Here is a 24,225-nt window from a genome sequence, read left to right on the forward strand (position 1 = left end):
GTTTACGCTGGGAGGTGAAGGAAGGGAGGGAATTGGGCAAGGAAGGAAGGGTGAAGCACATTCCAGGGAACAGTATGTATGGTAGCCCAGAGGTATTCAGAGCTTGTTGATTTGGAGAAAAGAAAGGCCATACTGGGTGAAACTTGGCCATATCCCAGGGGGTGAGGGATTGAAAGGTGAGCAGGGGCCTGGTGGGTGGTGGTAGGGAATTTGTCATTTATCCTATGTACAGTGGGGAGCTAGGGAAGACATCAGTAAATGTTTGCAAATAAATAATGAGCCTTGGTTCCTCAGCTGCAAAATGAGAATGTTTCTAAAACCGTCTCAGGGTTGGGGGCTAGAATAAGCTAAGGTTTGTGAAAGTGGCTTGGAGCCGTCCATACTCGGTGAGCAAGGTAGTTGGTAAAGCCCAGGTTAGTGACTGCTCTCCACCAGGTACCTGGCCAAGGCTCCAGGCAGGAGCAGCGCAGTTGCTAGCACCCACCTGGAACGCACGCATTTTCACAGCCACGGCTCCATTGAGCGGAATCAGCAAGACCATGAGAGCGACTCCAGCCAGGACAGAGGGACCCAGGTTCTGAGGAGGCACAATAGATAGACTAGACAGACAGACAGAGTATATAGACAGAACCCAACAGGCAGAGGCCTATTGACCTGAAATGCAGGGAAGGGCAAGAAGCAAAAGATCGTGGTCAGCCAAACAGATGGACAGCAAAAAGCAGACACACAGATAAAGCCAAAATGACGAAAACATTTGCAAAAACAGCCAGCCATCAGATAATGACAAGAGATAGGGACAAACAGGCAGACATAGGAGGGTGTCCAGACACACAGGAAGGCAAATACAGACAGGCAATGACAGTCGGAGTCACACCCACCTTGCCTCCAAGTCCCTCTTCCCTCCCCTGGGTTCTGTGAGAAGGATTATCACACAGGCCAGAAAGACTTGATTGCAGACACCAGCAACCTCACAGTCCTGTCCCCCACCCCTCTGCTGACCCAGAATAACCCTCTCTTGTCCCATCTGAAGGAAGGAGAAGGTCAGAGGAAGGGGGCAGAGATCAGGGTTCAAGAGTCACCTGCCAGGACTTCCCTGGTGGCGCATTGGTTAAGAATCCGCCTGCCAATGCAGGGGACACGGGTTCGAGCCCTGGTCCAGGAAGATTCCCACATGCCGCAGAGCAACTAAGCTCATGAGCCACAACTACTAAGCCTGCACCCTAGAGCCTGAAAGCCACAACTACTGAGTCCGTGAGCCACAACTACTGAAGCCCGTGCTCCGCAACGAGAGAAGCCACCGCAATGAGAAGCCCGCGCACCGCAAGGAAGAGTAGCTCCCGCTTGCCGCAACTAGAGAAAAGCCCGCGCGCAGCAACAAAGACCCGACACAGCCCAAAATAAATAATAAATAAATAAATAAACTTATTAAAAAAAAAAAAAAAAAAGAAGAGTCACCTGCCAGAGGAAGTACACTGCCAGGATCATCGGCAGTGGCGCTGACCACAGCAGGCTGATGAAGGGGACAACATCCATGAGCGCTGGGCGTCCACTGACATGAGGTTAACAATTTCTCCCACAGTGGACTCACGTTTGACTGAATTGGTGATGACCAGAGCCTGCAGGTGGACAGCAGGGTGATGGACTGGGCCCGCGAGTCTCTCCAAAGCTCCCCAGGGCTGGCTTCCCCAGCCCCCCATGCCCTGCTCCAGCTGACCTTCCTATAGATGACACCTATGATGCCCGTGCGAAACCTCAACCCCATCACAAAGATGCAGTGGTAATACTGGTGTAAGATCAGAGTCTGCATCACGGAGCACACGAACATCAGCCCGGCCACCAGAAAGCCCCACCGGGTGGGGGCCGTGGGGTTTGAAATAAATCTGATCAGGACGCTGGAAGGTGAGGAGAGAGGCATGAGGGTGGGCAGGGCTCCCCCAGTCTACTCCCTCTACTGCTGCCCTCCCCTTTCCCCTCAGCCTCCACTCTGCCTCTGCCTCTGAAACCTCTCGGGGGGAGGCTGCTGGCCCTCCACACCCCCACCCAGACCAGGGGGACTTGGCGCAGAGCTGCCTCAAGTCCTCCATCCTTAATCCTTTCTGCCTCCGCCTCCTTTCCTGCCTACCATGGCCCCCCGCCACCCACCCCTTTATCACCCTCTGGCCACCTGCCTCACCGGCCTGCCTTTCTTGCCTCCTTGGACCATGTGGCAGGAAGCAGTGCAACATGTCCACCGATTACACTTTCCTGCACCTTCTTCTGGGCTGCCGAGGGCTCTGAAGTCCACTGCGTGACCACACAGACTCTCGCCCCTCAAATCCACCCATCTCAATATCAGCGGTCTCCCACGCTGCCCAGTGACATTCTCCGGGTCCCTAATCTACTTCCTCTCCCGCAGTCCTTTTCACCTCTTATCCTCTCACCTGTCCTCACTCCCCACCTCTCTCCGCAGCTGCCCACTGAAATCTTCCCACTGAGAACTCCCTGCCAACTACAAACTTCCCTGCAAACACTTGCCCTCTTCCTTTTGTCCTGCCTCAGGACAGGAGGCGTCCTTTCAACTTTCCACGCCGGGTCCTGCCCCCCAAGCCCTGGATCCCACCTGCCTCCTCAGGAACATGTTTCGTCGTTGGCCCCCTTTTTCTCCTGGTCTTCAGTACCCTCCTCTCCACTGGCAGCTCTGTGCCTTGGCCGACTGACATGACCAAGTCTCTTCCATGTTAGGACAAACCTCCCCTTGACCCCATGGAGCAACCTCCATAGTCATGGCCAGGCTTCTTCTGCTGTGGGTTGGGTGTAACTCCCCAAAAGACATTTCAAGTCATAACCCCTGGTACCTGTGCATGTGACCTTATTTGGAAACAGGGTCTTTGCAGACGTAATCAAGTTAAGATAAGGTCATATTGGAGTAGGGTGGCCCCTAATCCAGTGACTGGTGTCTTTATAAGAGAAAAGAGAGGGAGGTTTGCACACAGAGACACAGATGCAGACAGACAGACAGACACACACACACACACAGGAGGATGCCATGCAAAGATGGAGGCAGAGATCGGAGCGATGAGTCTCTAAGCCTAGGAATGCCAAGGACTGCCAGCCCCACCAGCACCTGGGAGGCGTGGAACAGATTCTCACTCAGAGCCTCTAGAAGGAACCTACCCACTGACACTTTGATTTCAGACCTCTGGCTTCCAGAACTGTGAAAGAATACATTTCTGTTTTCAGCCACCCAGTTTGTGGTACTCTCTTACCCTAGAAAACTAAGAACCTTTATAGGAAGTTTCTAGACCTCCACTGGCCCCGTCTCCACTGCAGAAACCCTATTCTCAGGCCCTTCCCTTGTGTCGCAGCCTCTGTTCCTGGCAAAGTCACCCACAAACTCCACGTTGCCTTCCTCAGGCTCTATTTTACTGGTCAACTTGATTCACTGGAGACCACGCCTTCCCCCATAAGGGTTCTCTGTGCCCTGCTCCACAATCTGGGTTCTTTTCCCCGCTTCGTCCCCCCACACTAGTCTTCTGCTCACCCATACCTGTCAGAATGCCCTAGGGCTCTGTCTGGGGCCTTTGCACGGGCTCTCTGGGAGAGGTTAGCCACAGATATGGGACCCTGGGCTTCCACCTGATGCCTCTGCAAATGTGATCTCCAGCTAGCTGGGAATCTCCAGCAACTCAGGTCCAAAATGGCCAAGATGCCCTTCACCACCTTGCCCAGGGCCCAGGTCTCTCTTCCTGTTGAGTTCACCATCTCAGCAAAAGATCCATCGTCCTCCAGCTACCCAGGCCAGAACCCAGGTCACCTTTTCCCCCTCCCTCTCCCTGGCACCAACACTCATTTCCAGAGAGTAGCTCCTGAATCCTTTCTCATTCCTGACCTGGACTTCCCTTGGACCTGGTTGGCCCACTTCCATGTGGCCACCCTGCCCTGCCTCCCCCACACTACTGGCAGGGGATCCTTCCAGAATGAAAACCAGGCACCCCTCCCTGGCTTCAAATCTTTCAAGGATTTCCTTAGCTCTCCCCCCCTCCCTTTGTTGTCCTGACCCTCACTTTGGTCACCCACCCCCACCCCCGCCACAGCATTCAGAAGTACCTGGAGTTCCTGAGTTATGCTGTTTCAGGCCTTTGTGACTTTGCACCTTCCCCTCCTTCCTCACCTAGTCAGCAAATTGCCTGTCTTTCCAAACTTGATAAGCTCTCTGGCTGGCAAGTGTACCCTGCCCCTTCCCAGGTTGGCTTCCTTGCTCCTCTGGGGTTTTTTCAGACACCTAAGTACACCTCCGCCCACACTGTGCTCTAATAGACTTACACATTGGTTTCTCCCACAAGACTTTAAGACCATATCTTAGTCATCTTTGTATACCTAGTGTCTGGCACCATTCTGGGACCTGGGGGCTCAAAATATGTTCACTGAATGAATGAATGCACAAATGTACGATTGGAGGGCCAGAGGATTGAGGGCTCAGCTGCTAGCTCCTTCCCATCCCCTCACTTGAGAGCTCTTTCTAGACTAAGCCACTCACGTGATAGATGGCGGAGCCTATCATCTGGAAAGAGCACCGTAGATGGAGTTCAGAGCCCTGGACTCAAATCCATCTTTCCCAGCTGTGTACCCTTGGCCAAGTCACTTCCCCTCTCTGAGTTCCTATTTCCTCATTTCCCGGATTGCTTTTCGCTTTTCTGCTTCCTCGTCTGTAAAACGGGAAAAGGGCGCCTCTCTGTAGGACTGTCAGGAGGACTTAAAGAGAGAACGCATGTTAAAGTATACATCAGGGTACCTGGCAGTTGTACTTAGTCCAGATAAGTTGGATGTGAATGGGGAAATGAGGTGCAGAGGCTCTGCCACTCGCCAAAGGTCACACAGAAAGTGGGGATAGCCCCTTCGGTTCCTGGTCTGGGGCTCTTCTCTCTACCCATTGTCCCCGAGGCCGGCCAGCCAGCCAGCCCCTTGCCCCGGGAAGGGCTGCGTGGGAGGGAGCGTGGAGAGAGACCTCAGCAGCTGGGGGTTGATGAAGGACAGCAGGTCCTGGATCAGCTTGAAGCACATGCTGAGGAGGAAGCTGGAGCCAAAGGTGGCCATCAGGGCCCGCAGGAAGGGGGGCTCCCGAGCCTGGGGCCGGCCCCCCCAGCAACACCTCACCCTCGCTGGACAGTCTCTTCCCAGAAGCCTCCGCAGCCTGGTGTCTGGTCCGGGGAGGAAGGAGCAGTGGGTAGGAATGGGCACATGGGCTCCGTGAAGCCAAGGGCCACCGGGGCTGGCGAGGACCAGGTAGGAGGGGGAGCTGCTTCCTTGGCTCTCAGAACTGGGAGGGGGAAGGACAATGAGACTTTCCAGCTGAGAATCCCCAAGTGTCTTCAGGTGCTAGAGGATATATGAAGGGGTGCCTTAACTCCTCCTCAAGGACTATACACCCAGCAATTCCCAACCTGTGGTCCTCTCCATGCCCCGCCCAGGGCTGGCTCCAGGGAGGATGCTGACAAGAAGGGAGACATGGGCAGGGCTGGCTAGTGGCCTAGTCACTGGCAAGCTGAGCAGGGAGGGAGGGGAGGTGGCGTGGAGGGACAGAGAGGGGGTGCAGCAGGCAGCCTGGGGGCCATTAGGTCTTCCAGAGGCTCCAAGCCATGAGCCCAAGACACTGCTGAGCAAGTCCATGTCCCTGGTTCCTTCACAGCCAGTCGGCCATCAGAGGCTCAGGTGGAACCAGCATGGGATTTCTGGGCCCCAGGCTGTGGGCAGAAGGGGTTTCGGTCCTGGGGGGTGGAGGAGGACGTGGGTGAAGAAGGAGGGCTCAGAACCTCAGCTTTCTTGGCTGGGTAGTTGGCCAGAGACAGGCTGCCAGTGGGCAGGCCCTTAGCCACAGGGTCATCTCTTCCAGCCCCTGCCTCCACGCAGGAAGCAGGATTGAGAGGGGGCGCTGGCCTCAACCTTCCTCCCCCGGCCCCTTCCCCTCCTGAGGGAAGTCCCTGGAATCTACCCTTCAAGTCAGGCAGGGCAGGGCAGTGGTGAGTGCTGTGGGGCCAGACGGCTGGGTGTGGATTCTGGCTGTGCCACCACCAACCAGGGGACCTTGGGTGCATCATCAAACCTCTGTGCCTCAGTGACCTCTGGAACACAAAGGCAATAGAACCTGCACAGTAGCTGTCGGAGATTAACCGCGTTAGTCTGCACGATAAGGACAATGCCTGGGACGGCGTAAGTGCTACGAAAGTGTCAGCCACCCTCCAGCATCAGTAGCACTGGGAGAGCTGACCCAGGCCTGAGCTGCCCACCCCAGGACCACCTGCACCTGCTCTTCTCCCCACGCCCAGCCATCTGATCTCCTGGGTCTACCAGCCTCGCCTGCAGGAGACCTGGGCTGTATGAAGGGGTGGGGGTAGGTGGGCGCGGGGACGGGGGAGGAGGGGCGCCTCACCGCGCTGCCTGCTCTTGCTGCTTCTTCCTCTCCTCCAGCAGCCTCTGCACCACCACGTGGGAGCGGTCCTCCTTGTTCAGGCACCAGAGGTCCCACTCCTCCAAGGGCCGCCGGTAGCTGAGGATGGCCAACCTGGAGTGGACAGGCAGCACCAGCCTGGGTCAGAGTTTAGCAGCCTGGGGACAAGGGTCTCCAGAAAGGAGGGTGTCCCTAGGGAGCTGTGGCCAAGGAAAGTGTTCCTTTATTCGCACAGTGAGCAGAATGGGGGTCACTGCCTCCCACCCCAAGTTCCTACTCCCAGCCCTTTCTCACTCCTTCCCAGATGCCCCACTGACTCCTGGGCACTGATGACAAAATCCATGCTGGCCGCGGCCCTGGGGGATGACAAGGCCTGCTGGATGGAGCCCCAGCCCGAGGAGCCTCCTCAGTACAATATGGTTGACGGGCTGTCACCCAGGTCACAGACACAATTCTCCTGCTCTAGCTGCTCAGAGGGGCGCCCAAGGAATGACAGCTGCAAGCTTACCCCTGACCAAAGAGCTGGGAACTAATTATGGTCTCCTTCTAGGACCCTAGGCCTGTCCCCACGGCCTGCCAGACACAGGTCTGGCCTGTGCCCTGGGATCAGAACTGGACCAGGACCGGCCTCTGTACTCAGCCCCCAGCCCAAACAGACAGGTTTCCCACCCTCGCCTGCCCCACGCCCACTGGGGTTCACAGCTCCTCAGGCCCCTGAACTCCTGGCCTGCTCCCCTTCCTCTTTCTCATCCCCCAACTATCCCTCCCCATTCCCCGTCCCCCGGGCCCCCAGGCTTGGGGAAGAGCCAACTCACTTTGTAAACCACCAGAAAGACAGGCGGGAGAGGAAGCCAGCTCCGGCCTCCGGGCAGGGGTTCTAGAAGGTGCAAGAGTGGGGCAGGGGACATCAGGAGGGCACACCACCCTCTCTAGGCAGAGCAGAGGGAGGAGGGTGCCCCGTTCCTTCCTGCTCCAAGCCCCAGTGTGCACACTGTGGAGGTGACATTAAGATGGAATGAACTGGAAGGGATGGGGGATGCTGGTGAGGGCTGGGCTGAGGGGTGGGCTGTGGCACCCCCACTACCACCCACCTCCATTAAGACTCACGGGGTCGATATTCTTGGGGGAGAAAAACGGTGGCTTCTCCCTGGAGCACGAGAGGACGAGGGCAGAGAGCACCAGGGCAAAGTAGATATAGAAGGTGGTGAAGCGGAAGGGGTCTGAGATCTTGCCCTGGGGGAGAAAGGAGAGCAGCATCAGAGCTTGGGAAGCCCTGGGCCTGCAGTCCTTGCCCCAAGGAGTCCTTTGGGGCACCAGACCTCTCTGGGGTAGAAGTCAGCAAAAGTGGGTACCTGGGTCCCCCTGCCCAGAGGCTTCTGAGAGATGGGAAATGTCATAGGGGATCCACTGTCCTGTGGAGACTTGCCCTGCTCATCTACATCACCTTGTCTAACCCTCCCTAACAGGTAGGAAATCTTATGGTACTCAGTCTGCAACTGACGAAATGAGACTCTAGATGACTCAGGAATTTGCCCAAGATCACAAAGAGTAAGTGGGTTGTTCCCAGCCTGTGCTCTTATGAATATACTTGACTGCCTCCCCTTGAGATGGAGAAACGGAGACACTAGATTGATCCCCAGTGTTCCTACCACGCCCGCGCACCACTGAAGATCCAGAGGAAGGCCAGGAACTGAGGGAGGTGGGAAAAAAGGGAGAACAAGACGACGGGATTCCAGGAAAGCCAGAACCGTTCGTGTCTGCGCACCTGCTCTCACTGAACGGACACGTACTTGGTGGCGGCTGCTACATCCCCGCGAACAGCCAACAACGGCCGCATCTTGCTGCATTCCCCTGGGCTACAGTGGTCCTCACCCGGCTCACCAGTCTGCTTCTCAGCAGAGATACAAGTAGGGAATGACACAAAAAGGACTGAACAGCAGAGGAGGTCCTGGGAGCTGGGTAGGGGCGGAAGAGAGGAGCCTGGGACCCAGCAGTGACCTTGAGCTCTGGGGACAATCCCTAGACAGCAGGGGACCTGGCAGGTTCCTCTCTTCCGCTTACCTGTGCCAAAGCTGAAAGGATCTTGGAACGGAAGGGGATGATGCCACAGACCACACACAAGAGCCAGAAGATGATGAGGACCCCCGAAGACCGAACCCCCTGCAGCCGCTCATACTGGATCAGCAGGGTGGCCAGCAGCTGTGCAGGGAGGGCAGGGGAGGCTGGGCCGGAGCACACACATCTGGACCTGCCTCCATTCCTCCCCATGCCACATGGCCATACGTTTCTGGGGTTACCCACTCCTAAGGTGTCCAGCCTTCTCCTCAGAGCCCATGGTTCCCCCATCACAATCCCACAACCCACTGGAGATCCTCCCCAACCCAGATCCCCTGGTCCCACACTGACCATGGTGACCCCCACCACCAAGGGGGTGACAAAGAAGATGGGAGCAGGGGCCCAACCGTGGACCAGGCCATGGAAGGAGTAGAAGAGGTCAATCCAGGAGACACACCACAGCAGGACGCCCAAGGCCTATGAACAGGGCACATGTTGGGGCCTCCATCCCCAAAGAAAGGGATGGTCCCCACTGGGGAGGAGCCTTTGCTCCTGAAACCAACAGACCCGCCCAGGTTTGCCCCCAAGGGCTGGGCTGGGCACTGGCCAGAATCTTCTCCAGGGTGGGGAGAGCATTGCTGGAGAACTTGATTGAACTTCCCCAAGCAGAGATTATCTTAGCCCAACTGGCAGGCTGCCATGGCCCTGAGCACAGGGAGGGTGAGGCTGGGGAACCCAGACCAGTCACTGAGGGCGGGGAAAGGGACCCATTAAAAGGAGAATCTCCTAGGTCCTGGTCCCACCCGCAGGAGAGCCCTGAGCCGCTGACCATCTTGAGCCTAGAGAGGCGAGAGAGAACAATGTAGCCTTGGTGGCGGTGCCGCAGGTAGAACAGGTAGCAGGGCAGGGCAGCCCACAGGTAGATGCAGGGGACCCAGGCCAGCACGGAGTTCTGGAAGCAGGGAGTGAAGTCCGGGTTGTCTGTGTGCACGGACAGATTGGATTCCTGGGGACAAAGAGAAGAATTCAGGGGCAGCCTTGTGCAGCCCTGGGCTCACGCTCCAGGGAGGGGGCTGGGCCAGAGAGCTGCTCCATGCGCTCTGGGGGTCAGAAGGTGTGTGAATATGAAAGTCTAAGTGTGCAAACCGGCAGGCATCGTCCCGAGCGTGAGCTCTTCCAGGAGGCTAAGGGTGCTCCATTTCCTCATATTTTCTCTCTGTCTCTCGAGCTGATGTTTAATTTAAGCACAATAAACCACGCCCATTTGAAGAGCACAATCCAATGAGTGACAGTTGTACACACCTGCAAAACTGCTCCCACCATAAAGACAGAGAATAAGCCACCGTTCCACGAGTTCCTTTGTGCCCCTCTGCAGCCCATCCCTCCCAGGCAAACACTGGTCTGCTTTCTGTCGTTCTAGGTTTCCGCTCTTTTATTTTAAATTAATTTTTAATTTTATCAAAGCAATATATACACATGGTTGAAGAGCCCACTTTCTCTCTAAGGCTGTCCCAGGGAAGGGATAGGGAGACTCTCTGAGCTTTAGTTGCCTCTCCTTTAAACTGGGGGCAGCCATCCCTGCCCCACCTACCTCCTCAGTGGGTGTGAACTCAAAGGAGCAAGGGGATGAGGAGAGAGCTTTGTAAACAAAGCTGGGGTGACCAACCACCCCAGTTTGCATAGAACTGTCCTGGCTCTAGCACTGACAGTCTTGTGTCTTGGGGAACCACCGAGTCCAGACAAGACCGCTTTTTGTCTTTGCACCTAAGAACTTTTCTGGAAAGAGATGGGGGAACACATTCAAACACATATTTTACCAAGACTTTCCCCCAAGGCCACCGATGAACTAATCATTTTTTCCCTTCTTGCAAAGTATTAGACTGTCTTTACAGAAACTCATAAAATATAAACAACTAAAAAAAAAAAAGGACTCTCCTGGTGGCGCAGTGGTTAAGAATCCACCTGCCAATGCAGGGGACACAGGTTCGATCCCTGGTCCAGGAAGATCCCATATGCTGCGGAGCAACAAAGCCCATGCGCCACAACTACTGAGACAGCGTTCTAGAGCCCGCGTGCTGCGACTACTGAGCCCACGTGCCGCAACTACTGAAGCCCGTGTGCCTAGAGCCCGTGCTCTGCAACTAGAGAAGCCACCACAACGAGAAGCCCATGCACCGCAACAAAGAGTAGCCCCTGCTCGCTGCAACTAGAGAAAGCCTGCGCGCAGCTACGAAGACCCAAGGTAGCCAAAAAAAACACCCAAACCTCACCCACAATCCCATCCACCTAGAGACAACTCAACACCAGAAGATAGAACCCTCTACCTTCTAACTGCCAGTTTAAATAATTGTCATTTTTATTTTTGTCAAAGTTATAACATGCACATAATTCTGAAGGTACATGAAAAGAAAATGGTACCCTGCCTCATCACTCCCCACCCCTAGTTCCACTTTCCAGGGGTAAGTATGTTCAAATATGCTAACTTTTTCTGGTAGCTACTTCTATGTTTTTTGCTTTTAATATCGTTACATGATCTACCACTATTTGATAATCACTCTTTTCTTTTGTTCTGGAAGTTAAAGCTGTACCTCTCTTGCATTCTCTCCACTTGAACTTCCTCAACTTTCCATGTAGAAACATAACAGGCTTTTGTTAAATAAATATTCACAGTTCACACTTCTTTGACTATATAAGTATTGTTCACTACGACTGGCTCTACGCCTTTCAATACCTGTGTGACCTTAGGCAAGACGCTTGACCTTCACCTCTCTGGGCCTTAGTTTCTTCCAGGGTAACACTGAGATGATAACATCTCCCACGAGGCCCCTCCCACCTGGCCCCTCAGCCATCAGCCTAGCCCAGGCCCCCACCTCTCCCCGAGCAATTTCCACGGGGTTCTGGTCTCTTCCCTTCCATGCCCTATGGGCCCAGATCGCTGCCCACACTCTCCTGGTCTTCCCCTTCCTCCCTGGTCTTTCCTTCTAAGTCTCCTTACTGGTTCCCCTGCTTGGCATCAGAGTGCCCCGGAGCTCAGTCCTTTCCTCTTCTCCATTTCCTTTTCCATTTGCACTCACCCCCAGGGCAATCTCTTCCAGTCTCACCTACATGCCAATGACTCCCAAGTTTATCTCTCTACCCCATCACTCTCCATATACCCAACTCTAAATCCGACTGCCGACTGGACATCTCCACTTTACACATCGTACAAGAGCCTACAAGGCCCCTCACAGCGTCCCTTCCCGCCAACCTGTGACCTCTCTCACCGCCTCTCCTGCATCACTCCAGCCAGTGGCCTCATTGCTATTCCTGAACATAACAGGCATGTTCCTGCCTCAGGGTCTTTGCACTGGCTGCTCTGTCTGGAACGTTCCTCCCTTAGACATCCATGTCTTTCTTTCTGATTGAGGCCTAGGCTGACCACCCTGTTTAATATTTCACTTGCACCCTACCCCCAGCATTCCCAGTCCACTCCCTTAACCTTTCTCTGTTTTTTCTTTTCCCTATACCTACCACCTTCTAACATGCTACATAATTTAGAAATTTATTATGTTTTCTCTCATCTCTTTCTGCTGGCACGTGTGTTTCTTGAAGGAAAGAATCTTATTTCATTATTGATGTATCCTAAGTACCTAGAGCAGTGCCCGGCACAAAGTGCTTAAATAACTTAAATTAAACATTTGTTGAATAAATGAATAAACAAAAGGATAATCTTACACCCAGCCTCTAAACCTTCAGTGGCTTCCTACTGACTAGAAGACAAAGTCTAAGCATGGCATTCAAGTCCCACAACTGGCCTTGAACTATCTATCTACATACCTACCTATCTATCTCTGTGAACTACCAAACTACCTATGTGCCTGAGTTACCCACCTTAAGAAAATACTTCATGGAGTGGTCTGCACACCCTGCTTCCCTTTCCTCAGCCTACCCTCACTCTTTAATCCCATCTGAGTCAGCCCTCTGCCTCCAAAGCACCTGCCCATGGCTGCAAGATTCCTGAAAGGCAGCGTTGTGCCCCTTTCCTCATGGCCCCAGATCTGCAGGGGCTCCTGCTGCCCCTGGAGCCAAGTCCAAGCACCCCTCCTTGCCTTCCCACTGCTCCCGTCCCCCACTGCCAAACTCACTTCACTCTAAATCTGCTCTGAGAGTCTCACTCCTACACCTTCACTCAGCCTGGTCCCTATTTCTTCCACTTGTCAAGATCCCTACAGGGAAGGGTGGTGGGCCCGGCTTAGGACCCACCTCTCCCATCTTGAGCACCCTTCCTGCTCTGAAGTCAGCACCTAACGATGGAGCCGCCTTCTGGAGTACGTCTTCCACTTGATGACGCTCTGATAAAGGCCTGCTATGAGCCAGGCAGCGGGGCGAGGCACACTCGGAACAGACCTGTCCCTGACCCTGGGGAGCATGAGGTCCAGGCACATGCTTTTTTGGGGCGTTTCACTCAAACCCCGGAGGGCAGAGGTTGTACTGTGTACATCTTGAATTCTAGAGCCCTGTACTCAGTAGTCGCTCAAGCAATGCGAGCTAAGGACCAGAAGACTCTTGCTAAGCACTGGGCACATGGCCCTGGGCTGGGCACTGGGTCACAGAGAGGGGTTATTCTGTAGGCCTGATCACGCTGTACCAGGAGAGGGGAGACAGATGCCCTGGCCCATATTGTTTTCCTCTTTAAAACATTTCTGGGCTTCCCTGGTGGCGCAGTGGTTGAGAGTCCGCCTGCCGATGCAGGGGACACGGGTTCGTGACCCGGTCCGGGAAGATCCCACGTGCCGTGGAGCGGCTGGGCCCGTGAGCCATGGCCGCTGAGCCTGCGCGTCCGGAGCCTGTGCTCCGCAACGGGAGAGGCCACAACAGTGAGAGGCCCGCGTACCGGAAAAAAAACCCCACATTTCTTAGCCAAGTATAGTATACTTACAGAAAAGTACACAGCTTAAGTATACGCCTCAGTGAATTTTCACACACTGAACACGCCTGTGTAACTAGAACTAGAATCAAGCAACAGGACATTGCCAACCCCCAGAAGCCCCTGTTGCGCCCCCTCCAAGCCACTCCTCATCCCAGGAGGACACTGTTCTGAGTTCCAACAGCATGTGACTTTGCCCACGTGGGACCTTCCTATAAAGGAAATCACACGTTTCCTGGGTCTTTCACGTGCGGCTTCTTCTCTCCGCACTGCGTTTGGGGGCGTCATCCCTGGCGCTGAGTGTAAGTATGGATTCTCCCTCCCCACTTCTGCCCCTGGTCCGTTGTATGAATGGACCCACGCACTTATCCATTCCACTGTCAAGGGGCAGCTGCACCCTGCTTTAATGCTTGGCAAGCCCATTAATCCCATCCACTTAGTTGCCATCCAGATAGCTGGCCCAAGGCCACCCCCAACTCTGACCATCTGGTCTTCGGGTCTGGAGTGAACTGCCAACCTCTCTGGGCCCAAGCTGAGCTTCACCTCCTACAGAAAGCATTTCTGGGGCACCCCAGCCTCCAGCGGGCTTCTCCTTGCTTTATTTTGTACGCTCTCAACAGCCTGATAAGTGACTATTATCAGCTGAGAGGGATCAACACCCCTTATGTTTCAGTAGCATTTGACTATAGCACTTACATGGCCATTATTCCAAAAGAGAAGACGACGAACGATGTTAGGCAAGAGGAAAGGCAGAGGCTCCACCTGCTCTGGCAACAGGTCCAAGGACACCCGGCAGCTGGGAGCTGGGACGGACACCCAGGCCTCGTGGCACTGAGCTGGGGTCTCTCCCACCCTGTGCTGCTTGGACCTGCACCTGTGAACACATCCTCTCTCTACAGCAACGTGAACCCTTCAGGATAGACACTGGGCCCTACTCTTATTCCTCTCCTCTCTTGCCTCGCAACTTCCAGCTCCCAGCACAGGGCCAGGTATGAGGAACAGCCCAGATTGACCTTGTGAGTCAAGGTCTGTGCGTTGACAGACAAGGTCTGTGCGTTGACAGACAAGGGAAAGAGTGTATAGGTAGACGGGAGCCTGAGTTCAAAGGCACAACCAGGAATCACCACTTTCACTGGGTCAGGGTCAGGGCTCTCTGAGGCAGGCAGGGAGTGGTCCCGAGGAGAACCAAACCCTGATGCAGAGGACCCAGTGTGGGCTGCCTCTTTGGAGACTTCATCTCCCTGAACCTCAGTCTCCACACTAATGGGAGTAATGACAGCATCCCAGCCAGCTCCCCGCAAGGGGGGAGAATGAACAGCAAAGCACCTTGACTCAAATAGGACAACACTGGAGGAAGCAGGTGACTGAGCAGAGGCTGCCGGGACCTTGTTTTGGTTTCATAAACAAGTTCCACTGTGGCAACAGTCAAGAGGTCTTGGGAGGACCAGATGATGGCTTTGACCCACAGGGAGATCTGGCCTGGGCTCCTTTCCTTCAGATACGCATGTCCCAGCTGGGCAGAGCCCTCTCCAGGAGACAGTGGGTATCTGTCCTTGCCTGTGTCCTTAGACTATTTACCTCAGACTGCTCGCTAGGACAACGACAGGACACGTCACGCACAACGTGTTCATAACGGAAATCCTGCCTGTCCCCCCTTCTCCAACCTGCCCACCTTGATGCAGGGCAATGCTTTCCTTCTCCCAGAATCCTCTGAGTCATCCTTTTTTTTTTTGCGGTATGTGGGCCTCTCACTGTTGTGGCCCCTCCCGTTGTGGAGCACAGGCTCCAGACGTGCAGGCTCAGCGGCCATGGCTCACGGGCCGGCCCAGCCACTCCGCGGCATGTGGGATCTTCCCGGACCGGGGCACGAAACCACGTCCCCTGCATCGGCAGGCGGACTCTCAACTACTGCGCCACCAGGGAAGCCCTCTCTGAGTCATCCTTGATTCTTTCTCCTTCTCTCACAGCCCACACCCAAACTTTTAGCAAATCCTGTCCGCTCTACCTTCAAATTATTAGGCTGAACGATATGAAAGGGCTACATTCAACCCTTTTTAATCTATAAAAAGGCATCTTCATTTGGATCTCCCTGATGCATCCAGGATCCGACTGCTTCTCTCCACCCCACACTCTCACATGGATTGTGGCGTCGCGCCTTCTCCGGCCTCCCTGCTTCCACACCTGCAGCTTGCCTAGCAGTCTCCTCCAGCACAGCAGCTGGAGGCAAGTCTTCATGAAACCTAAGCCAGACGTCTTAGTGATGCACCATGTCACTTCTCCGGTTAAAACCTGCCAAGGGCTCCTCATTTCACTCATAGTAAAAGCCAAAGTCTCCAAGGGGGCCTCGAGACCCTCATTATCTGCTCCCCTGTCTCTCTGACCTCAGCTTCCCCACTCCCCTCTCTCATCCCACCTGCCTCCTGGCCTCAGTGTGGTTCCCAAATGTCAGGCCTGTGCCTGCCTCAAGCCAGCAGTGCTGTGCCTCATGCCCTGGTCACCTGCAAGCTTGTGCTCAGACCTCACCTTCTCGTGGAGGTCCACCCTGACCTTCTTAATGAAAACTGCAACTGTAACCCCCATCGTGCTCCTGCATCCCCATCCCTGCTGGCCTGTCCTATTTTCCCCATAGCCCTTATCACTTTCTAGGATAATATATAATTGAATTATTTCTTATGTTTATCGTTTTTCTGTCCTCTCTCACTGGAATATGTGTTCCGTGAGGACGGGTTTGTTCTGCTGACCAGCGTACTCCCCATTGCCTAGAACAGTTCCTAGCACAGACACAGCACTCCCATGCATTTGTTGAACAAAAGAAGGAAAGAATGAGTGAACAAATAAATGAAAGTCACCCTCCAAAGCCCACTTCTGCAGCTGTATGCCCAGGAACTCAGGATGCTCTCTCTTTGACACCAAGGCATGTGAGGGGCTCTCTGACCCAAACAAAGCCAATTGTAAATGACACAGTTGGTGGAGGTCACTTCCTGGACCCCATGATACTCCCTGCAATCCCACAGACCCCGATGGGTGACCCCTTCTCAAGCCACTGGCCCACAATTCCCATTCCGAAGAACAGGCAGCGGGAGGAGGCACACTCGGAGGGCCCACAGCCCCTCCCCCACTGCCACCCACACAGTTTCCATGGCAACAACAGCTACCTTAATAACGTGATTAAACAGCTGGATGGGGCTGATAAGGTCTGGCACCCAGAATGGACCACACAGCAGGGGCCCCTTCATAGGCACCAAGACTGAAATCCCTGCAGACCCCAGCAGGGGGCAGGTGGCTGTAAGGACCCCAGAGCTCTCTGCCCCAGCTGGGCCACTGCGCCTTCAGGGACTTCCCAGCCCCTGGGGCCCCAGGCTTGTTGATAGCCTCTGTCACGAGAAGAGTAATGACTTCCTTAATCCTGTGGGGCGGGGAGAAGGGATCAACTGACAAGTTCATTTATCTCAGCAGAAATGGAGGTGCAGAAAGGGCAAGGGCCTGTTCACATGTGCTGCGGCTTTTGGAAGGGCCTGGGGGTGGGGGTGGGGGCAAAAGCCTGGCTCCCAGCCTGGCCTGCGCGTCTGCTTCCGAAAGGGGCCTTGCCAGCCGGCAGCAGCTTTGCTTATTTGAGCACCACTGTGTTCCAAGATTATTATTTAATGTTCACACCAGCTGAGACTCGTGGCTGGAAAGTGACCGGCCCCAGTTCACCTGGGCTGACGCCAGGACTTGAACCCAGGCCGTGTAGCTCCAGAGTCCCAGTCCCCGTTAGGGCTCCAACATGACAGCCCACCTTGGAGAGAGAACACATGTGTCCAGATCACCTGAAATATTAAAAATCTTTCAGCCATACAGCCTGCCCTCAAATCACCTCTTTGCTGCAGTTCTTTTCATAGAGCTCAGGGGAAGGGTGGCCATCACGGGGTAACAGACTAGCTGGCGTTCTGGGAGCCACTGGACTAGAAACCTGAGTATCCAGTTAGAAGGAGAAATCCAAGCCAGGGTTAGGCCCCTGTTAGCACCCACCCCCAGCCCAGCACCACCACCTGGCCCCAGCACTGGAAACAGGAACAGCTCCAGGTGGGGCAGGGGAGGGGCCCCATCACACAGCAGTGGCACATCCAAGTCTCACCCCCTCTCTCAGGATCCTGCTGCACCTGTTGCCCCTGGGACAGCCACACCAGGGAGGGGTGGACACAACTCAGGTGCTCTGATCCTGCCTCCTGGGCGGGTCAGCTGGCAGGCCCCGCTGGGATCTCCCTCCCTGGCTGGCCCCACGCTCCAAGACCATTTCCTGGTCAGGGGATCAGCAGGCAGGCTTGGCAAAGTGCCCTCCCAAATGCCACTTCCTTGACTCACTTCCTTTCCTAAGTCTCCAGCCCTCCAGACCAGGTCCAGGGCAGTCGGGGAGCAGTAGGGCTTGGGAGAGGTCAGCCTAAGGCCACAAGGGACAAAATCTTTCTTCCAGAAGCCAGAAGCTCAGAGGCTCAAAGTGGTCTAGCACCAGCTTTGTTGCCCCAGATGGGATGGAGAGAAGGGATTCTAGTGGTCCTGGCCTGGCAGGGAGGACTGGGTTCCTGGTGGGGGTGGGGTTTGGTGTCCAGTAGGCTGAGGGGTGTCTGCCTCCTACCCACCGGCCTAACCTCGGGGGCCCTGCCTCTGCCAGTTTTTTGGTTAGGACCTTTGGATTTCTAAGCCGAGTCAGCCTCCCAGGAACTTCCTGGAGCCCGCCAGATGAAAGCTAATTCTGCAAACAGGTCAAGACCTCCTGAGGGCAAGCAGCCCCAAGCCCTTCCTCTGTGAACTCTCTTCACCACTGGTGCTGCCCAACCCCACTGCTCAGAACGGAGTAATCCTCCAGGCGGGGGGCAACGAGGGGCAGCAAAGGGACACTTCCAACTTCTTTGTTCTAGAGGCATCTCTGGCTCCATGATGGCTGGGCTGTTTGATCACAGTTCATTCTCTTGCAATTTATTTCCCATGAAACTCCCAAGCATAATCAGAGATGTTGGTAATCCACCCCAAAGTGGGTAGAGGTAAGAGAGAGAGTCAAAGAAAGGATAAGTCACTCACTCAGTACACAGTGTGTGTGAGTGCATGATGTGTGTGCGCATGTCCGTGGGTCCCCTGGGGCTCCTGCCCTCACATTTAGCTGGGGCTGAGGTGGATGGATTTAGCCACAAATTCCCCAGCAGACAGCTGAAATGGGAGCCCATGGCCCAACAGCCATGCCAGCCCCTTTTTTGTAGGTCTTCCCAAACCTAACACCTCCTTCTAACCTCATATCTCTTTCTCTTTATTCCTCTTCCCAGGAATATCATGACCTGTCACCAACAGAGAGTTTTAAGTTCTCAAATCATTTCACATTCCCTATCTTATTTGATCTCCACAACAGTCTTGTGAGGTAGTTAAGAGATGGGTTATTTCCCCATTTCACAGATGGAAAAACTGAGGCTGTGAAGATGAGCTAGCAAAAAAGCCTTGGTAGGGACTTCCCTCGTGGCACAGTGGTTAAGAATCCACCTGCCAATGCAGGGGACACGGGTTCAAGCCCTGGTCCAGGAAGATCCCACATGCCGCGGAGCAACTAAGCCCGTACGCCACAACTACTGAGCCTGCGCACCACAACTACTGAGCCCATGCATCACAACTACTGAGCCTGCACTCTAGAGCCCATGAGCCACGACTACTGAAGCCCGCGCGCCTAGAGCCTGTGTTCCACAACAAGAGAAGACACTGCAATGAGAAGCCTGTGCACCGCAACGAAGAGTAGCCCCCGCTCGCCGCAACTAGAGAAAGCCCACGCACAGCAACGCAGCCAAAAATAAATAAATTAAAAAAAAAAAAAGGCTTGATAGAGTAAACGAGTGGCCCAGAGGGGCCTGAATCATGTCCCCCCTCCCCTACCTTTTCACCCTTGGCTCAGGTATCTCCTGGCTTCCCTGAACTACTTCCAACAAGGTGGGTCACCCACAGTCCCCTAAGATAAAAGGTTCAGGGCTAAGTATACCTGAATAATATACAATGAAAATGAGATGCAAACTAGCACAGCACCAATGAGTAGCCCTGAACTCCAGGCCTTTGGGGTAACTGAGTTAGAGCTAAAGTTATAGCTCCAGCCTCTGGGCTTCAGACCCTGCCTCCCTTGTTTCAGCGCTGCAAACCCTCAGAGGATGAGCTGGGAACCTTCCTGGTTTCTTCCCACTCCACCTCCAGTCACCAGCCATACTGGGTACAGCCTGGAACAGCTTTCGGGAGCCAAGAAGATAATGTGGAAGATGGAAGGTGTTTAGACGTTGAGGTCGGGAAGAGGAGTGGTCAGCTCCCTTGCCATTTGAGGTATCCACGGTAGACAGTCATCCCTTGGACCTAACATAGCTGAGCCTCCCATGGACCCTGAGGTTCTCCGAGGAGGTACACACAGCTCTTGAGCAACAGGAAGTTCAGGCTCCGGGAGTCCAGAAGCCCAGATGTTCACAGTCAGGCACTGGCAAAGTTGGAGCCATACCTCAGGGTCCTGTTTCCCAGTCCAGCACTCTGTAGCTGATTGTCATGTGACCTTGACAAGTCCATTCCTTCAGTTTCCCCAGCTCTGTAATGAGGGGCAGGGCCAGCTGCTCCAAGCCCCCAAGCTCTGACACTTGATTCCACAGTATCATGGAAGGGTAGAACCAAAGGATCTCTAAGCTGAGAACAGGGAGGGAGTCCTGAGTTCCCCAACTCCTGGTCCCTTGAAGCCTGTCCCTGGACAGTCCTAAGCTCTCAGGGTTAACTGTCCACCCAGGAACAGGGGGCCCTTGCACTTGAGGCTTGGGCACATCTGCCCCCTTAATTTACGAGTCCTGCGCCTGACCACCTCAGACACCACGACCATGCTGTAGCCACATCAGCCAGGCTCAAGTGGCAGTGAGAGGAAGTCTACTCTTGAGCCAAAGGGACAAACTCTGGACGCTGGCAACATGTGACCAGGCCAGGCTGGATGACAGACAGGGCTCCTGTGGCAACAAGAGCAGCCTCGGAGAAGTTGCACCGTCTCTGATTAACCATTTAGTGACCCAGAGAATAACAGAGATCCCTGGGCTTCCCTGGTGGCGCAGTGGTTGAGAGTCCGCCTGCCGGTGCAGGGGACATGGGTTCGTGCCCCGGTCCTGGAAGATTCCACATGCCGCAGGGCGGCTGGGCCAGTGAGCCATGGCTGCTGGGCCTGCACGTCCAGAGCCTGTGCTCCGCAACGGGAGAGGCCACAACAGTGAGAGGCCCGCGTACCGCAAAAAAAAAAAAAAAAAAAAGAGATCCCCAAAGATATTTTTTACAGGTATTCCATTGCCCCCTCAAAAATTCATGTAACCCCCCTCAGTACAGCCCAAACACACCCCAAGAGTGGGGTTCCTGACTGTATACACACACTTATGTACACACATGGGCACACACACATGCACACACACCCACACGAGCACCCACCCATGGGTAACACACACTGGGCACACACAACACCAAGTACATATGTACAAATACTTGAAATGGCAAAAAGAGGTAGAGATTGGGATTCTGAGGCCCTGGATTTGAGACCAGCCTATGCTGGGCAGCCCCCGGATGATCACCGACAAGCCCCCTTGAACCTGAGCTCATCTGTGAACTGGAGACGCACCACCACCTGCCTCCCAGAGCTGCAGTGATGGTCACGGGAGCTGCTGTGAGTAGATTCTGAAGGCTGTAGGAAGCTCTTGCGCTGTCTGCACGGACCGCACTCAACTATGCTGGGGGTCCGGACTCAGCAGCCTGAAAAGTAGCCTGATGTCTGAGGAGGGACGCAGCATGTGCGTGAGAAGGCCTGCTTTTCCATCCCAGCTCTGCGCTCCTCTAACTGGCTGACTTTGAGCAAGTCTCTAGGCCTCGCCTTCCCCATCTGTAAACGGAGAGGGTGGGACCAGGAAATCCTGCTATCCTATACCTGTAAGGGCCTGCCTCCAGAGTGAGGTCTGCCTCTCCTTCCTGAGGCTGGTGCAGTGAGGATCACCTCCTCTCTGGTGGCTCTTGCCCAGAGGAAAGAAGGAACCTTTCCCAAGCAGGCAGGAACCGTTTAAGAAGGGGGAAGCCCAGCGGAGCCAGGCTCCCAAAGCACCTGGCTGACCGGCTGTGGGAGTGGGCATCCAAGTCCTAGTCTATGGGGCAGGCGCTGAAGTGTCATCAGGATCTAGTAATGGGGAAATGCCACTTCTGCACCCTGCGGTCAGCCCCGGAGAGGGACTGCGGTGAGGTGGCAAGTGCGGGCACTTTCTGAATTCAGGGTGCCACCCACCGAGCCCTCCAGGAGCCTAGTACTTGGCTTTCCCAGGCTCTCCCACGTGGCTGGGGAGGACAGGGCAGGTCCTGAAGGCCACTAGGGACCTGGCTCTGGGCGGCGCCACCAGGCCCCCTCCTGGCATCACATCGCCCCCTCCCCGGGGCTGTCTAAGGGCTCGCCGGTGCGCGCCTTCAGTCCCGGGACACCTCCTTACCCAGAACTTGGAGCCGCACAGAGCATCCATGGGGCGGGAGCTCGGCCGCGAGGACAGCGAGCACGGCCTCTACCAGCCCGGGGGACAGACCTAGAGCCCGCCCAGAGCCGCCTCCAGCCCCGCCCTCCGTCCCAGCCCGCCCCTCCAAGCCCTTCCCCCAGGCCCTTTGGGTCGAATTGAGACAGCGCCTCTAAGAAACTGCGGCTCCCGGAGGGATTTTGGGACAGTGGCGGCGGGCCATTGACACAGTGACAAGCCCTTCGGGTGGCCACTGGGCCGCGCCGGAGAGATGCCCCGGAAAGATGAGGCTGATAGGGCTGGAGCAGGGTCTGTTTCCAAGGGACACACCCCCCTTCCCACAGCGCACGACTCTGCGGGGAGTGGGGGGGGGAGGGTGGCCCCCAGGAGTCAAGGGACATGAAAAGGGACTTAGCAAGACTCCCTCCGTGAATAAATCCTTGTCACGTTCATCTCTGAATGTCAGTCTCCCCATCTGTGAAATGGGAAGAGCTGTGTGCCCAGACACTCCAGAGGCTACCTCTGCCCCACAAGTTGTCCGGGAACTGGCAGACACCAACACAGAAAGTGCATGTGTGTGTGTGTGTGTGTGTGTGTGTGTGTGTGTGTGTGTGTGTGTACACCTAAGGAGGGAGGGATGGGAGGGGGTCCCAGCATCATCCAGATGGTGGCTTCCCATGATTCTCTTAAACTACTGCCTGCCTGTGGTTCTGTCCCTCCCTGATTTTGCACCTGCTGCTTCAGCCCACTCCCTGCCTCCACTCTCATATCTGTAAAACAAGGATGATCATAGTACCTATGTCACAGGGTTACTCTGAGGATTAAATGGGAAAGGTACGTAAAGCATCAAGCGTATCTCCTGGCACATTTAGTAGGCATCCACCTTGCGTTGGTTTCCTCCACTTCAGCCTGGTAAGGGTGGGGGATGGGCGGGTAAGTCCCCAGGAAAGGCCCCCCATCAGCACATTCCTCCTGAGACAGATTCTCCACATCCCGCATCAGTAACACAGCTTTGGAGTCAGTGGCCTCCTTCTCCTGCTTGCCACAGCTTGGCCATGCTGGGACCGCTCCCTCCCTCCCTCCATTTTCCACTCCCCCAGTCATCCTCTCTTCCCTAACGGGATCCCAGAAGCCGATTCACCACCCCTCTTGGGGTTGACAAGGAATCCCCCGTTCCCCCAGCACCTCTTCCCCGGCTCTCCTCTGCCCTTGCCTCCCAACCTTGTTCTTGTCTGTAGGGTCTGCCCAGGTGATCCCTTCCCTGCCCTTGTTCTTAAAGCAATGCGTTTTCCCGCTTGGCTGCTCAGCAACCGGTGTGGGTGGGTGCCAGGAAGATAGCACAGAAGCAGCAGCCATCTCCTATCCCTCTGGGCAGGCAGGAAGTCACCGGAAGGAAGTCTCTTCAGCCATGGACTATCAGAGCAGAGATCTGAGCCCGGCATGAGGTGGGGGTGGGAGCAGGGTAGACAAGGCTCTCCCTTCCCCAGGCAGTGGACTGGGGGCTTCTCCCCCACCACTGGGCAAGTCCTCTCAGCCCTTTGTCTGCACCCCTGCCCTCCACTCACCCAGTCTCCCAGCCCCCTCCATCTCTGAGCCAGACTCTATAGAGCTTTCACACTCTTGTAGCAGTGTGTCTTGGGTTATATTTAGTTGTGAAGAATCTGTCTTCTCTGCCAGTCTGTGAAGTTCCTGAGGGCAAGGATTGACTGAGTCACCTCCAACGCCCCTCCACACTTTGGGCAGAACCTTAGTATACTGTGTGACGAGCCCCTTGATGTCCCTGGGACTCATTTTCTTGAGCAACTTGGACAAGATGCCATCTAAGGTCTCTTCCTGCCCTGCTGATCTAGGCTTCTATGGGGAGCAGCTGGGAATCCTCCACTAACCCTTCCTCGAGTCTGGGGCTAGGACGCTTGGGTCCTGTCTTCAGCATTGTGGCTGCAGCACCATTCTCTTTGGCCCCAGCCTTCTCATCTTGCTACTGGAGAGCCACTCCCAAGCCTGCGACATTGGGTGGGAACCTCCGAGATCGTGGTGGGAGACCTGGCAATCCTCACCTCCTCCCGTCTCGTCTCTCTTGAGGCACTCATTGGGAGTTTGTCCTTCCTGGCCCCTCGCGGAATGTGGCCCCTTTCACACAGCCGTTGAATAACAACTACGATATTCCTAGGACGTTATGGTTTTGGTCGTTCTCAACAGAGCAAGAAAAGTGAGGCCCTGAGTTGTCTTATCCTGGCAGAGGCAGGATGAGCTCCATGTCTCTGAAGGCTGGGCTATTTCCATGCATCCTCGGGGCAGGATGCATTTCCTGTATCCTTAGCTGTTGCACTCATGCCCCA

General features: G+C 55.1%; 1 protein-coding gene across 1 annotated transcript in view; it reads right to left on the bottom strand.

Annotated features, from left to right (window-relative positions):
- The window catches only part of ABCC3 (ATP binding cassette subfamily C member 3), a 46,724-nt gene extending 24,767 nt beyond the window's left edge, over positions 1–21,957 (bottom strand). Inside the window, 13 exon segments of the mRNA XM_022558073.2 lie at positions 485–577; positions 1,456–1,535; positions 1,538–1,616; positions 1,715–1,892; positions 4,985–5,118; positions 5,120–5,177; positions 6,407–6,538; positions 7,240–7,301; positions 7,532–7,657; positions 8,486–8,623; positions 8,831–8,956; positions 9,309–9,485; positions 21,869–21,957. Coding sequence (XP_022413781.2) covers positions 485–577; positions 1,456–1,535; positions 1,538–1,616; positions 1,715–1,892; positions 4,985–5,118; positions 5,120–5,177; positions 6,407–6,538; positions 7,240–7,301; positions 7,532–7,657; positions 8,486–8,623; positions 8,831–8,956; positions 9,309–9,485; positions 21,869–21,898 — 1,413 coding nt within the window. The 5' untranslated portion in view covers positions 21,899–21,957.
- Positions 21,958–24,225: the final 2,268 nt, after the last annotated feature.

This window comes from Delphinapterus leucas, chromosome 19 (assembly GCF_059928025.1).
Source record: "Delphinapterus leucas isolate spDelLeu-1000000601 "Yukka" chromosome 19, BTC_Dleu_Yukka2, whole genome shotgun sequence".
Taxonomy (NCBI): domain Eukaryota; kingdom Metazoa; phylum Chordata; class Mammalia; order Artiodactyla; family Monodontidae; genus Delphinapterus; species Delphinapterus leucas.